The 12,942-nt window shown below is 41.0% G+C and overlaps 1 protein-coding gene across 1 annotated transcript in view; it reads right to left on the bottom strand.

Annotated features, from left to right (window-relative positions):
• The window catches only part of LOC134353116 (forkhead box protein O1-like), a 50,441-nt gene extending 46,462 nt beyond the window's left edge, over positions 1 to 3,979 (bottom strand). Inside the window, exon 1 of the mRNA XM_063061044.1 lies at positions 2,062 to 3,979. Within this exon, the coding sequence (XP_062917114.1) occupies positions 2,062 to 2,487 (426 nt within the window). The 5' untranslated portion in view covers positions 2,488 to 3,979. The remainder of the gene's footprint in view (positions 1 to 2,061) is intronic.
• Positions 3,980 to 12,942: the final 8,963 nt, after the last annotated feature.

Genomic DNA, 12,942 nt, shown 5'->3' with positions numbered 1-12,942 from the left:
GCAGAACGTGCCTGGACTTCTTATAACTTTCTTGATCACCAGACTTGAAGGCCTCTGATCTGGCTCTCAGCAGATCGCAGATCTCATGGTTCATCCAGGGCTTCTGGTTGGGGTAAACTCTGTATGATTTTGTGGGGACACACTCATCTACGACTGTTTTTACAAAGTCCGTGACAACAGTGGTGTATTCATTCAGATCCACAGTTGAGTCCTTGAACTTGGCCCTGTCCACCAACTTGAAACAATCCCATAGCCATTCCTGCCTTCTACAACCACCTCTGTTGTCCTAAGCTCTGGAGCTTTGCTCATTAGTCTCTACCTGTATGCAAGTAGGAGAAAGACAGCAAAGTGATCAAATTTCCAAAAGTACGGTCTGGGCACGGAATGGTAGGCATTCCTTATCATATTATAGCAGTAGTCTAGTGCCCCAAGACCTCTGGTGCCATTTAAAAGAGGTGATTAAATATCCAACTTCTAAAATCACAAGAGTGGTGACAAAGCATTGTTTTCTGATCTTATAGAAGTGACAGAATTCAAAACCAGGTGAAAATATATAAAAGGAATAATTACTGTGAAATTAGCCTGTGGCAGTTTTGATTAATTCAATCTTAAAAAGGGATAACACACATGAAACTAGCCAACAGAACAACCATGTTTTATCATAATGTTCGTGTACTTTTAAAACAGCATATTCTTCAACTTGCCATTGGATACCCAGCAACGTTTCCAAATTTGACATATTTTCAGTGTCATAGATTAGTGAGGAGATGAACCTTTCTGAAAGTGTATCAGTAAAGTGTATTTTCTTTTAAGTAGTCCACGTAACTACAAGAACACAGCCAGTGAGACGTGACGCCAAGCCTGGAAACGACTTCTTAAGCTATCCACTACTGTCAGAGCTTCCCAAATAATGCTATGACAATATTTTGGCTAGTAATGGAAAAACATTTAAAATTATGCTTGGCTAACAATATGCTAAAATTCAAAAGGTCCTCACAACAGTACTCGTGACTTAATCTTATTTGTTTCATGTGCCTGTTAGCTCATTAATAGTAATTCACATCTCAAATATAAGTCATTTACCCAAAAGCAAACCAGTTTATGCCTGGTCTCTTTCAAGGTAACTGAACTCAGCCAAAAAAAAACAGCAAGGGCAGTAAATCTTGCCCTGTAGCAAATATGCAGGGATTTTTCTAATAATCAAGGATACTTTTTAATCCTAGAAGTGTGATTGACAATGCTGAAAATATAATCAAGATTGCAAAGTCTTCCAATAATTTTGTTGACAAGCTTACATTTCATCACCAAATGGGTGAAAAAAGTAACGAACTGCTGCTAATTCTCTAGCTGCACCTAACACGGGCCAACTCTGAATGATACGCATCTTGTTACTTCAGCTGCAAGCAAAAGCTATCTTCCAAATACTTACAAATGCATTATTAATTAGGGAAAGAGAACAAGGAGAAATGAATATACAGATTGGCCCACAACTTCTGTCGAGCTCTGCAGCTGCTGAATTCAAGGTTAGCTCATCTATCACTTAATGCCACAAGATTCCTCTAATATAAACATTTTTACATCAGGATTTATTGGAAATTACATATAATCAGAGTATTAAAGCGCAGAGACAGGCTAACCTTTTTGTCCATCTACTCTAGTCCCAATTGCCTGCAAACAGTTTTGGATCATTCATAAGCCAACAAGTATCAATGCGAAATCTGACAAAAATGGCCACATGGAATTTGCCTTGATGTTTAGAGATAGAAGTCATGCAGTTAACATTGAAACATTCTGGACAGGCCACAAGCCAGCAAAGTATCCCGGAGGAGACGATTTGCACTGTTACAGATATCAAGTTTGAGGCCGTAAACCAAAGTATTGTTCCTTATCACCTTTTGCAATACAAATAATAAGTATGCACATTTAATTATTTATCAAAGCTGTCTTAAAGATTGAAATGTATATGAAATCTTACTTTAAGCTCTTGGAACAAATCCCAGCATGGAATGTTCAAAAACTAACATTTTATCCACTCATCCCCAAAATAAACTGAATTCTTACCTTCCACCCAGCTGAACTGTTGCTATCTCCTTTGTCCTTGAAGTAAGGCACAGATTTGACCATCCAATCATAGATCTGAGACAGTGTCAGCCTCTTCTCTGGTGAGCTCTCAATAGCTTTGGTGATAAGGTCTGCATAAGATTGATGGCCCCATGCATTTCTTCGAGAAGAACTCTTACGCTGTGCACTTGCTGCAGCACTCTGGGAAGAGACCTCTGCACTCAGGCTAACTTCACTCTCTAGTTTTATAGCACTTGAATCAGCAACATCCTGCTTTTCTTCTTCAGTGGGAGTTCCTGTGGCAGAATCCTCCTGCTTCACAGTTGTCAGTTCTGGTCTTGGCAAAGGCCAAGTGCAGGATCTAGGACGAACCTGTGGTTTGAAGTCAGGGTCAATCTCAGCTTGTCCTGATTCTTCAGCCATCATTTGTAAATTTTTTTGTCAATTAAATTCCAAATGAGAATGGTTTCTTCCTCTTCACAAATTAAAGTTCGTGACTTCTGTCTTACAAAATACATATAATTGATTTTTCATACAAATCTCTCTACATCTTCAACAAAATAACTTGCATCTTACTGAAAAGGGAAACAAATTTGGGTGCTGTTCCCGATTATTTGCAGAATTTAGAAAGTTACAACCACCACCACCTATCCAAATATACTGATACTTCTTTTCTGCAAATATTACTTTGATTTCAAACTGAGGTTAGTCCCAAACAATTAACACACTGTAATTCCCCATCAAGAGGAATAGAACTGGCATCCACTGCAATACGTTCTGACACGTCCTTTCCAATGGCTTGCACCCTCTGGATTCAAAGCACAGTTACAATTAAACACTTTGCATCTTTCCCGGAATTCAGAATCTGACTTTATTATATGAAACCATATAATACTGAAGAGGTTTAAACAGACATGTTTACCCAGATTTTGATCATTTAGATTTTTTAAAAGCAACGTCCACAAAAATTATTTTCCTATCTTAATCAATCTCAGTGACTTTCGATAACAAGGTAATAGAAAAAGACAAGAAGTATTCTGGTTAACAATTTCCTTTTAAAATGCTCAGAATTCACAAAATCATTGCAATTCTGAGAAGCTTTGTTTTCTTCTTCTCTAAGTAAATCCAAAACGATGCGCTGCAAACAGTTTGAGAACGAGTGGCAAACAAGAATCTTCTTTCAGCTGACGTTAAAAGGCAGTGTAAAAGAACGACTGTGAAAACGAATGTCTGATGCTACATGATCACGAACACTCATGACAGATATTTCACCTTTACTGTTCTATAGTGTCCACGATTAAAACTTTGTTTTTAAACCAACGAAAGGACGGGAGCAGGGGAAGAAGAGAGGAGCAATCTGCATAAATTCCTTCGTCGCGAAACAATCTCTGTTCGAGAGGTGCAAGCGTGCAAAACGTTCATGAATCCTCAAGCAGCCACTGGAGTCTGCAAAGCCTTTCCAGGAGGGGGGTTGCTGCTCCTCTCTCTCTCTCTCTCACTTACTCACTCACTCATCCCCCGTCGGCCTTTCGTTGCAGGCCCCGGCCACAAGGCGCCTCCACTCCAAGCTACCATCTTGACCAGGAGGAGGGGTGAGGAGGGAGGGGTGAAAGCGCCACTGATCCAACCTGTGCCTTCAGCTACGCGTGCGAGCTCCTCCGAGTGGTTTGCAGGGCACCTTGGCCGCTGCAGCCTCGGCTGGCGGTGCCCTCAAGCTTCATTGGAATCCACCCACCGCAAGCCGCGGGATGTCCGTCTCAGGCGAATATTTCAATCACTCTCCGTATAACAAACATTTGCTTTTCATTTTTTTTTTAATTCTATTTCCACCTTCTCCTCTGTTTTGATCCGTCTCGTTCCCTTTGACGTGTTTCAACGCATAGTAAACATTGCCGTCCGGTGAAATGGGGGCGAGGCTTCGAGGCACGATGGGAAATGTAGTCCATTTACCAGCGTTCAGTGGGGACTCTACCATCTTTTAGACTACAGGACCCAGAATGCAGATGGTCTACAACAACATCTTAACACGGCGCCACCAACATGGCAAAAACTGTTTACAAAGCTCCTCAAATGAGTGCAGTCACACAGTTGGATCGTTAACCCATTTTCTTTGAATATTTAGTTGCTGATAATTGGATCCAGTATTTGTCACATTGAGGAGATTACAAGCCCTCATTCATGTTTTCCTTCATTCTGCCGACAAAAAAAAATGCCACGGTGACGACATCGACGTCAGACAGAGTAGTTGGATGGTGCGTTGCCTTCTGGGAGTTGTAGTCATGATCTTCTGACGGCCCGCGACTGCAGCAAAGGCCTACAGTACCCAGCAAACATTAAATCGTACAACATTGGAAAATAATCTCTAATTAAGCACTCTAGTTACACCTCGAGTAAAACATCTCCTGGTTGTGACTGATTTTCCAGCTAAACAAATATCTTAGTATTGTAAAAACAAGTGATTCTGCAGATGCTTAAAATCCAGAGCAACAGACACACAGTGCTGGAGGAACTCAGCAGGTTGGGTAGCAGAATCAGAATGAAGTCTAATACCACCAGCATATGTCCTGAAATTTGTTAAAATTGCAGCAGCAATACAATGAAATACAGAGAAAAATGTGAATTAAACAAATTAAATAAGTAGTGCAAAAAATAGAAATAGGAAAGTAGTGAGGTAGTGTTCATGGCTTCAATATCTTACGGCAGAGATGAAGAGGCCAGACATCCCACCTCTCCCGGAAGATCTGGGAGTCTCCCGCATATCGATTGTGGCTCCCTGACACCCGGAAATTATATACAATATCCCGGAAATAGATTTTTTTTGAGAGGGAGAGGGAGAGCGAGCATCCTGATTGGTCTCTCTTTGTGCTAAGAGTGGTCCCCAACCACTGGGCCGTGAGGAAACGATATGATTTGACGATATGAAACGATATGAGTCATTTGCACCTTTCCTCATTCACTGTCAAGCACTGTTGAACTTGAACGCACACGAGGTCATTACCCGCGCGTTATCCGTGTCAGCGCGGGAAGAAGATCAACTCCTCAAGCTTGTAAATGACGGCGGGCTAAAAAGTGTGTTTGACATAACATCTCTGCCGGCATTCTGGATCAAAGTCAAGGCTAAATATCCTGAGATAGCCACAAAAGCACTGAAAACGTTGCTTCCATTTCCAACATCATATCACTGTGAAGCAGAGTTCTCTGCAATGAATGCAACGAAAACTAAATTGCGGAATAGACTGGACATAAGGAACCCCCTTCGAGTATCGCTGTCTCCCCTCACCCCTCGATGGGACCATCTTGTTGCATGAAAACAAGCCCAGGGCTCGCACTGATTCAGCGATATTGGTGTGTTGCAATGATTTTATATGTTCATACGGGGAAAATATGCGCTGTGTGTATAATATCCAAATGTTACTTAAAATGTTATGATGCTATTGACTTATCACCTATATTCCGGTCGTGATTAACACCCCCCACCACCCCCCCCCCCGGTCGGCCGGTCCGCAAGAATATTGTCAATATTAAAGCGGTCTGTGGTGCAAAAAACGTTGGGGACCCATGCTAAGCAGTTTTCTCTGTGGGCGGGCTTTACAGTCAACCTCAAAAGTAATGACAATGTTGCTCGCTGCACTGTTTGCAACAGTGACTTTTCTGTTGCCCGTGGTGGGTTAAAATGTAAAAGACATGCTGAGGTGAGTTTAACAGGTGTCACTACAGCATAGCTAACGTTATTTAAACCAGCTGGCTAGCTGCTAAGGAGCTACGTTATTGATGTCCTACGTGATGAGGCCAAACTCCCTGTGAACTTGCTTAAAGTTGTAATAGAATAAACATGGTAATATAATATAATATAAGCACATATTTTAATGTCACATTTGCTGCATATACCCAACTTGGTTTACAGATTAGACAAAATCACTAAACAAAGTATTACATACACCCTTGGAGGTCAACGGCGCCGTGGGGGCGGGGGGGGGAATATGGTGTTGCGGGGGGGTGGGGGTGCTACCTCCCTGAAATGGTGGTGATACCTCCCTGAAATGAGTTTTTGCAGGATGAGATGTCTGAGAAGCTGTTCCTGAATCGTTGACTGGATGCCTTCAAGCTTTTGTATCTCCTTCCTGATGGTAGCAATGAGAAGGTGGCGTGTCCTGAGTGATGGGGGTCCTTAATGAGGCACCGCTTCTTGAAGATCTACGGAATGTTCTGGACCGAGACCCTTCATCAGGACCCTTCAGATCCTTCAAATGTCTCAGCACTCAAACATAGTATGTTATTTGAGGAATTCAGCCAATGAAAAGCAGATTGAAATTGTCACACACACTTATCCAGAGAGAGTGGAGTCCATATTCTGTCTGGTGCTATCAGTTGCTGATGTTACCCCCAATTTGGATAAACATAGTTCAAATAAAGCATGTTTCCCAGGTTCCTGAACAGATTGGGATAGTCAACCTCTACCTCCCATATTAAAATGCTATGTACTGCTGTTCTAAGGCAGAGAGGTCTGCATCCAGGATGCATAATTCTAATGAGTCCCTTCTAGATTATTTTTATTGACAATCAGGCTGGAGGTATATATGTTGAGAGATGAACTGAAGCTCAGTGTGGCCAATGCTAAAGGTCTGTGGGGAAGGACCACAGTATAGACTCCTTCCGCTACCACATATTCAGGGGACCACATGATGCTAATGGTGCTTTCTTTATTTGCGTTTCTTTCTCACTGTCTTTAAAGTTTACACTACATAATGTACTGATCAAGAAAGTAATTTTGCACTATTTCTCCCTTTTGTATATATTTTTAATCATTAATAATGTCTATTTCTGAAACTAAAGAAAGATAACAAATGACATCAAAGTACAGGAAGCTTAACAATTTTGGAGTACATGAAATTGGAGGGCGGAAACTGACATTGAATAAGAGTTGGTTAATGGACAAGTAGCAAAGGGGGTCTTTCTCATGTTGGCAGGCTGTAACAAGTTGGATACTACATAACTCTGACCTGGAGTTTACACAGTCTATATCAATAAATTGGCTAAGAGGTCCATGGTCACATCTCCACATTCTTGGCACATTTTTACATGGATTTTTATATAGTTTTGATCCTGAAATCTGCTGCTGTTTACATAGAGTTTATACGTTATCGCTGTAACTGTAAGGGACTGCAGATACTGGAATCTGGAGCAACAAATAATCTGCTGCAGCATCTCTCAGCAGAGTTATGTTAATGTAAGTGTACATTAACTTATGTTTGTCATGTACTGTGCTGCTACTATAAAAAGCACGGCATTTATATCCTGCGTATGTGTGCCTATGCCAATAGGCTTGAACTTGACTTAAACTCAGTGATACATATTTTAGCAAGTGCTGATAACAGGGTTTGGTCTGAAATATCGATAATTGCTTTCCCCTCAAAAAAACTGCTTGCAGATTATATTGTATGCTGTTCCCTGTGAATGCATGAAATTTCCCTGGGGGCTCCAGTTTCCTCAGGCACCCCAAAGAGTTGTTCAGAGTTGAATTAGCTGCTGTAATTTGTCCTTAATGTAAGTGTGTGGTAGGGAAATCAGGAGAGTTTACAGAAATGCGAGAAAGAATAGGTTACGAGAAAATAAATGGGGACTGTGTTTGCTCTGAGAGTTGGACACATTGGGCTAAATAGCTTCCTTCCATGGCTGAAGAAAATATAGAAAAAAGTAGGAGTATGTAAAGAAATTTCAAGAGGATGCAAGCAAGGAAAATGATTGGGCAAGAATGTAGTAGATCGAATATGATGTGGGAAAATGTGGCATTATTCTTTCTGAATCACAAAGCAGGAATATAGTATCTTTTAAAGTGAAAATGGCCTGGGACATATGGATGTTCAAAGTGACCTTGGTGACTTGTTCCAATCTTACTGAAGGGTAATATTCAGGGCCAGCAAGCAATTAAGATTTCAACAGATCTCTGCATATGACTGGATATGGGGGTGTGGCAGGAAAATGGTGCTGAGGTACAATATCAGCCATAATCTTTACAAGCAGCAACGTTGATTGAAGAGAGAGAACAAGATTCCAAATTTAGGTCATTGACCTGAATCACTAGCCTTGTTTCTCTTTCACAATTATTGCCAAACTGTTGACGAAGCCAAACATCTGAATTGTCTGATTTAATTTCAGATGTTTGGCTTCGTGAACTATGACTTCATTCACTATGTTTACTTCAGAACTGTTTCTCCTCAGAGTATTTTAAAATGAATTTCCACATGAAGAATTTAAGTATATAATCCAATACCTCATTGAAGGGATGTTGAATGTCAGAAGATCCTTTATTTGGATGATTTAATAGTCCTACCTGCTAGCCTTTCTGGTTCATTTGGATATAGACTTTGGAAAAAAATTAAGGTCATTTTTGCATTGAAGATTGTAGGAGCTGCTTGTGTATGACTTGACAACAGTGCACTCATTGGCCAGTCAGGTGCTTTGAGATATCCTGTCAATGACACCTCAGGGACATCTCACCACCATCAAGAATGCTTACCGTGCTATTCCACGCCATCACTTCGGGAAGTCTGATCACCTGTCTGTACCTCGACTCCCTGAGACTGAAAACTGCAGCACCAGTAGTGAGCACCAAGAAGGTATGGACAAGGGAAGCACAGGAGCGCCTACAGGAACGCTTTGAATCGGTGGACTGGACTGTATTCAGTGATTCATCTTCAAATCTGGATGAGTATGCTGCAGTTGTTACCGACTTCATTAAAACCTGTGTGGATGAGTGTATGCCCACAAAGACTTATGGTACATTCCCAAACCAAAAGCCGTGGATAAACCAGGAGGTACGTCATCTACTGAAGGCTAGATCTGTGGCATTTAAGTCTGACAACCCAGGTCTGTACCAGAAAACCTGGTATGAATTGTGGAAGGCTATTCCAAGGGTGAAGAGATGATTTCGAATGAGGTTGGAGGCGACATCGGATGTACGACAACTCTGACAGGGTTTGCAAGACATTACTTCCTACAAAGCGAAACCCAATAGCATGAATGGCAGTGATTTCACTACCAGATGAACTCAATACTTTCTATGCCTGCTTTGAAAGGGAGAATATAACTACAGCTGTGAAGATCCCTGCTGCACCTGATGACCCTGTGATCTCTGTCTCAGAGGCCAATATCTTTAAAGATGGTGAACCCTTGCAAAGTGGAAGGTCCCGATGGTGTACCTGATAATGCTGTGAAAACCTGTGCCAACCAACTGGTGGGAGTATTCAAGGACATTTTCAACCTCTCACTGCTATGGGTGGAAGTTCCCACTTGCTTCAGAAAGGCAGCTATTATACCAGTGCCTAAGAAGAATAATGTGAGCTGCCTTAATGACTATCACCCGGTGATGAAATGCTTTGAGAGGTTGGTCATGACTAGACTGAACTCCTGTCTCAGCAAGTACTTGGACCCATTGCACTTTGCCTATTGCCACAATAGGTCGACAGCAGATGCAATTTCAATGGCTCTTCACACGGCTTTAGACCACCTGGACAATATAAACACCTACAAGCAACACACATAAAAGTTGCTGGTGAACGCAGCAGGCCAGGCAGCATCTCTAGGAAGAGGCGCAGTCGATGTTTCAGGCCGAGACCCTTCATCAAGGACTCTTGAGTCCTGACGAAGGGTCTCGGCCTGAAACGTCGACTGCACCTCTTCCTAGAGATGCTGCCTGGCCTGCTGCGTTCACCAGCAACTTTTATGTGTGTTGCTTGAATTTCCAGCATCTGCAGAATTCCTGTTGTTTGCGAATATAAACACCTACATCAGAATGCTGTTCATCGACTATAGCTCAGCATTTAATACCATCATTCCCACAATCCTGATTGAGAAGTTGCAGAACCTGGGCCTCTGTAGCTCCCTCTACAATTGGATCCTTGACTTCCTAACCGGAAGACCACAATCTGTGCGGATTGGCAATAATATCTCTTCCTCGCTGACGATCAACACTGGTGCACCTCAGGGGTGTGTGCTTAGCCCATTGTTCTACTCTCTCTATAGCCATGACTGTGTAGGTATGTATAGCTCAAATACCATCTATAAATTTGCTGATGATAAACCATTGTTGCTAGAATCTCAGATGGAGACGAGTTGACTTTATTACTCACATCCTTCATATTCATGAGGAGTAAAAATCTCTATGTGACGCCTCCGCCTAAATGTGCAATGTGCAATTTATAGTCATTTATAATAAATATTATGTACAACAGATGAGAGGGCGTATGGGAGTGAGATATGCCAACTAGTAGAGTGGTGTCACAGCAGCAACCTGGCACTCAGCGTCAGTAAGACTAAAGACCTGATTGTGGACTTCAGGAAGGGTAAGACGAAGGAACACATACCAATCCTCATTAAGGGATCAGAAGTGGAGAGAGGGAGCAGTTTCAAGCTCCTCGGTGTGAAGACCTCTGAGGACCTAACCTGGTCCCAACATATCGATGCAGTCATAAAGAAGGCAAGACAGCGATTATACTTCATTAGGAGTTTGAAAAGAATTGGCATGTCAACAAGTACACTCAAAAACATCTATAGTTGTACTGTGGAGAGCATTCTGACAGGCTGTGTCACTGATGTGGAGGGGCTACTGCACAGGACCAGAAGAAGCTGCAGGGGGTTGTAAATTTAGTCGGCTCCATCTTGGGTAAAAACCTACAAAGTAAACAGGACATCTTCAAGAAGCAGTGTTTCAGAAAGGCAGCAACCATTGCTAAGGATCTCCAGCACCCAGGGCATGCCCTTTTCTCGCTGTTACCATCAGGTAGAGGATACAGAAGCCTGAAGGCACACACTCAGCAACTCAGGAACAGCTTCTTCCCCTCTGCCATCCAATTCCTAAATGGACATTGAACCTGTGAACACTACCTCACTTTTTAATATATATTATTTCTGGTTTTGCACTGTTTTTAATCTATTCAATACACATTTATTGTAATTGATTGATTTATTTATTATTATTATTTAAATTTGTATTCTTCTTCTATATGATGTATTGCATTGAACTGCTGCTGCTAAGTTAACAAACTTCACAACACATGCTGGTGATAATAAACCTGATTCTGATTCTGAAAGGTGCAAGAAAAAATTAAAATATTTTAAAAACATTAAAAGCATTCATATAACTAATAGAATATGTCCTTCTGACACCTTTCTATAAGACGTATGCAAATCTGTGTCTTTATCGATGCTTTACTGCACGCTTGGGTGCTCGGTGGAGGGTGCTGATGCTTTTTTTGTTGGTGGGGGTGGGGCCGTTGCCTTGCTGCTGCTTGTGCATGGGAGGGGGGAGCTGGGGGGGTACTTTGGGGATCTAACATTTTAACTGTCACTCATTCTTTGGGACACTCCTCTGTTTTTGCGGATGTCTGCGAAGAACAAGAATTTCAGGATGTATATTTTATACATTTCTCTGACATTAAGTGTACCTATTGAAACTATACAAATGGCTCATTTTTTTCATTTAATTATTACTTTATAAAGCAAAATTGAAAAGTTATTTTGTGACGCTTGAAGAAACTTATGTAATTGTGTATAACAAGATCTGCAAGGTATAGAAGTAACAAATGAGGGGAAAAGTTATCTATCCATATAATTTACACATTTGAAGTATTTTATTGGCTACAAAAAAATTTCTTGAGAATGTGAAGACTCACTTTAATTATATATCCTGGTTACTAAATTCTTCAACTGAGAACAACAGTCACAGCTACATACTGAGGAGCACCACACTGACCATCCAAATAACTTCTGAAACATCTTTTATTTTAATCTTATGAAACTAGATACTGCTGTTTTAGTATCTCTCACACACACATGAAAACAGAAGTTTTAGGGGATATTATTAGCCATTTCTGTTCAGAAAGCTTTCAAGCAACACAAACCCTGTAGTGGTTTCCTTATTTAAATTATGTCTGGTACTTTATGGCTTTGCCAGCATAATATGATTGAAGTCCTTTCAAAGCCACTTTCAGCACTGATAACAATCTCAGTTTCTGGTTCATTTCTAATTTCCAATTTTAATGTTTTCTATGCCATACATAATGAACATAACTGTGCATATATATGTACATAAGGATCCTTATATGTACATTTTTCTCCAGGGCTTGGAGAACTTTACATCTTTACAAAGTTTATTTACTTCTGCATTTTTGAAACATATTGAATGGTGAAAGTCTGTGATGGAGTGGATGTGGAGAGTACTTTCCTATGGTGGGCAAGTCTAAGACCAGACGACACCATCTCAGAATAAACGGGCATCCTTAGATGAGGAGAAATTTCTTTTGCCGGAGAGTGGGTGAACCCGTGGAATTCTTTGCCACAAGCAGCTGTGTAGGTCAAGTCTTTATGTATATTTAAGGCAGAGATTGAAAGATTCTTGATTCATCAGGGCATAAAGGGATACAGGGAGAAGGCAGGAGATTGGGGCTGAGAGGAAAATTGGATCAGCCATGATGAAATGGCAAAGCAGACTCAATGGGCCAAATAGCCCTAATACTGCTCCTATATCTTATATATTTATATCTATCTATCCAATTACAATGACAATTAATGTAAGTCACTTAACTTCTTCCAGCCTAAAACACCAATTATCCAATTTCTTACAGAACCATTTGATATGAAGATGCCAACAGACAGAATCAAGATGAAGCTACAGAGGGTACCCAGCTCCATCATGAGCACTAGCCTTTTGCCATCGAGGACATCTTCAAACAGGTCAGTGTCATACTTTATTAGGTACATGTGTATACTCGCTCATTAATGCAAATATCTAATCAGCCAATCATGTGGCAGCAACTCAATGCATAAAAGCATGTAGGCATGGTCAAGAGGTTCAGTTGTTGTTCAGATCAAACATTAAAATGG

The sequence above is a fragment of the Mobula hypostoma genome, chromosome 10 (assembly GCF_963921235.1).
Source record: "Mobula hypostoma chromosome 10, sMobHyp1.1, whole genome shotgun sequence".
Classification (NCBI taxonomy): Eukaryota; Metazoa; Chordata; class Chondrichthyes; order Myliobatiformes; family Myliobatidae; genus Mobula; species Mobula hypostoma.
Note: the sequence above shows the minus strand (reverse complement) of the source record. Positions and strands in the feature narration are given on the sequence as shown.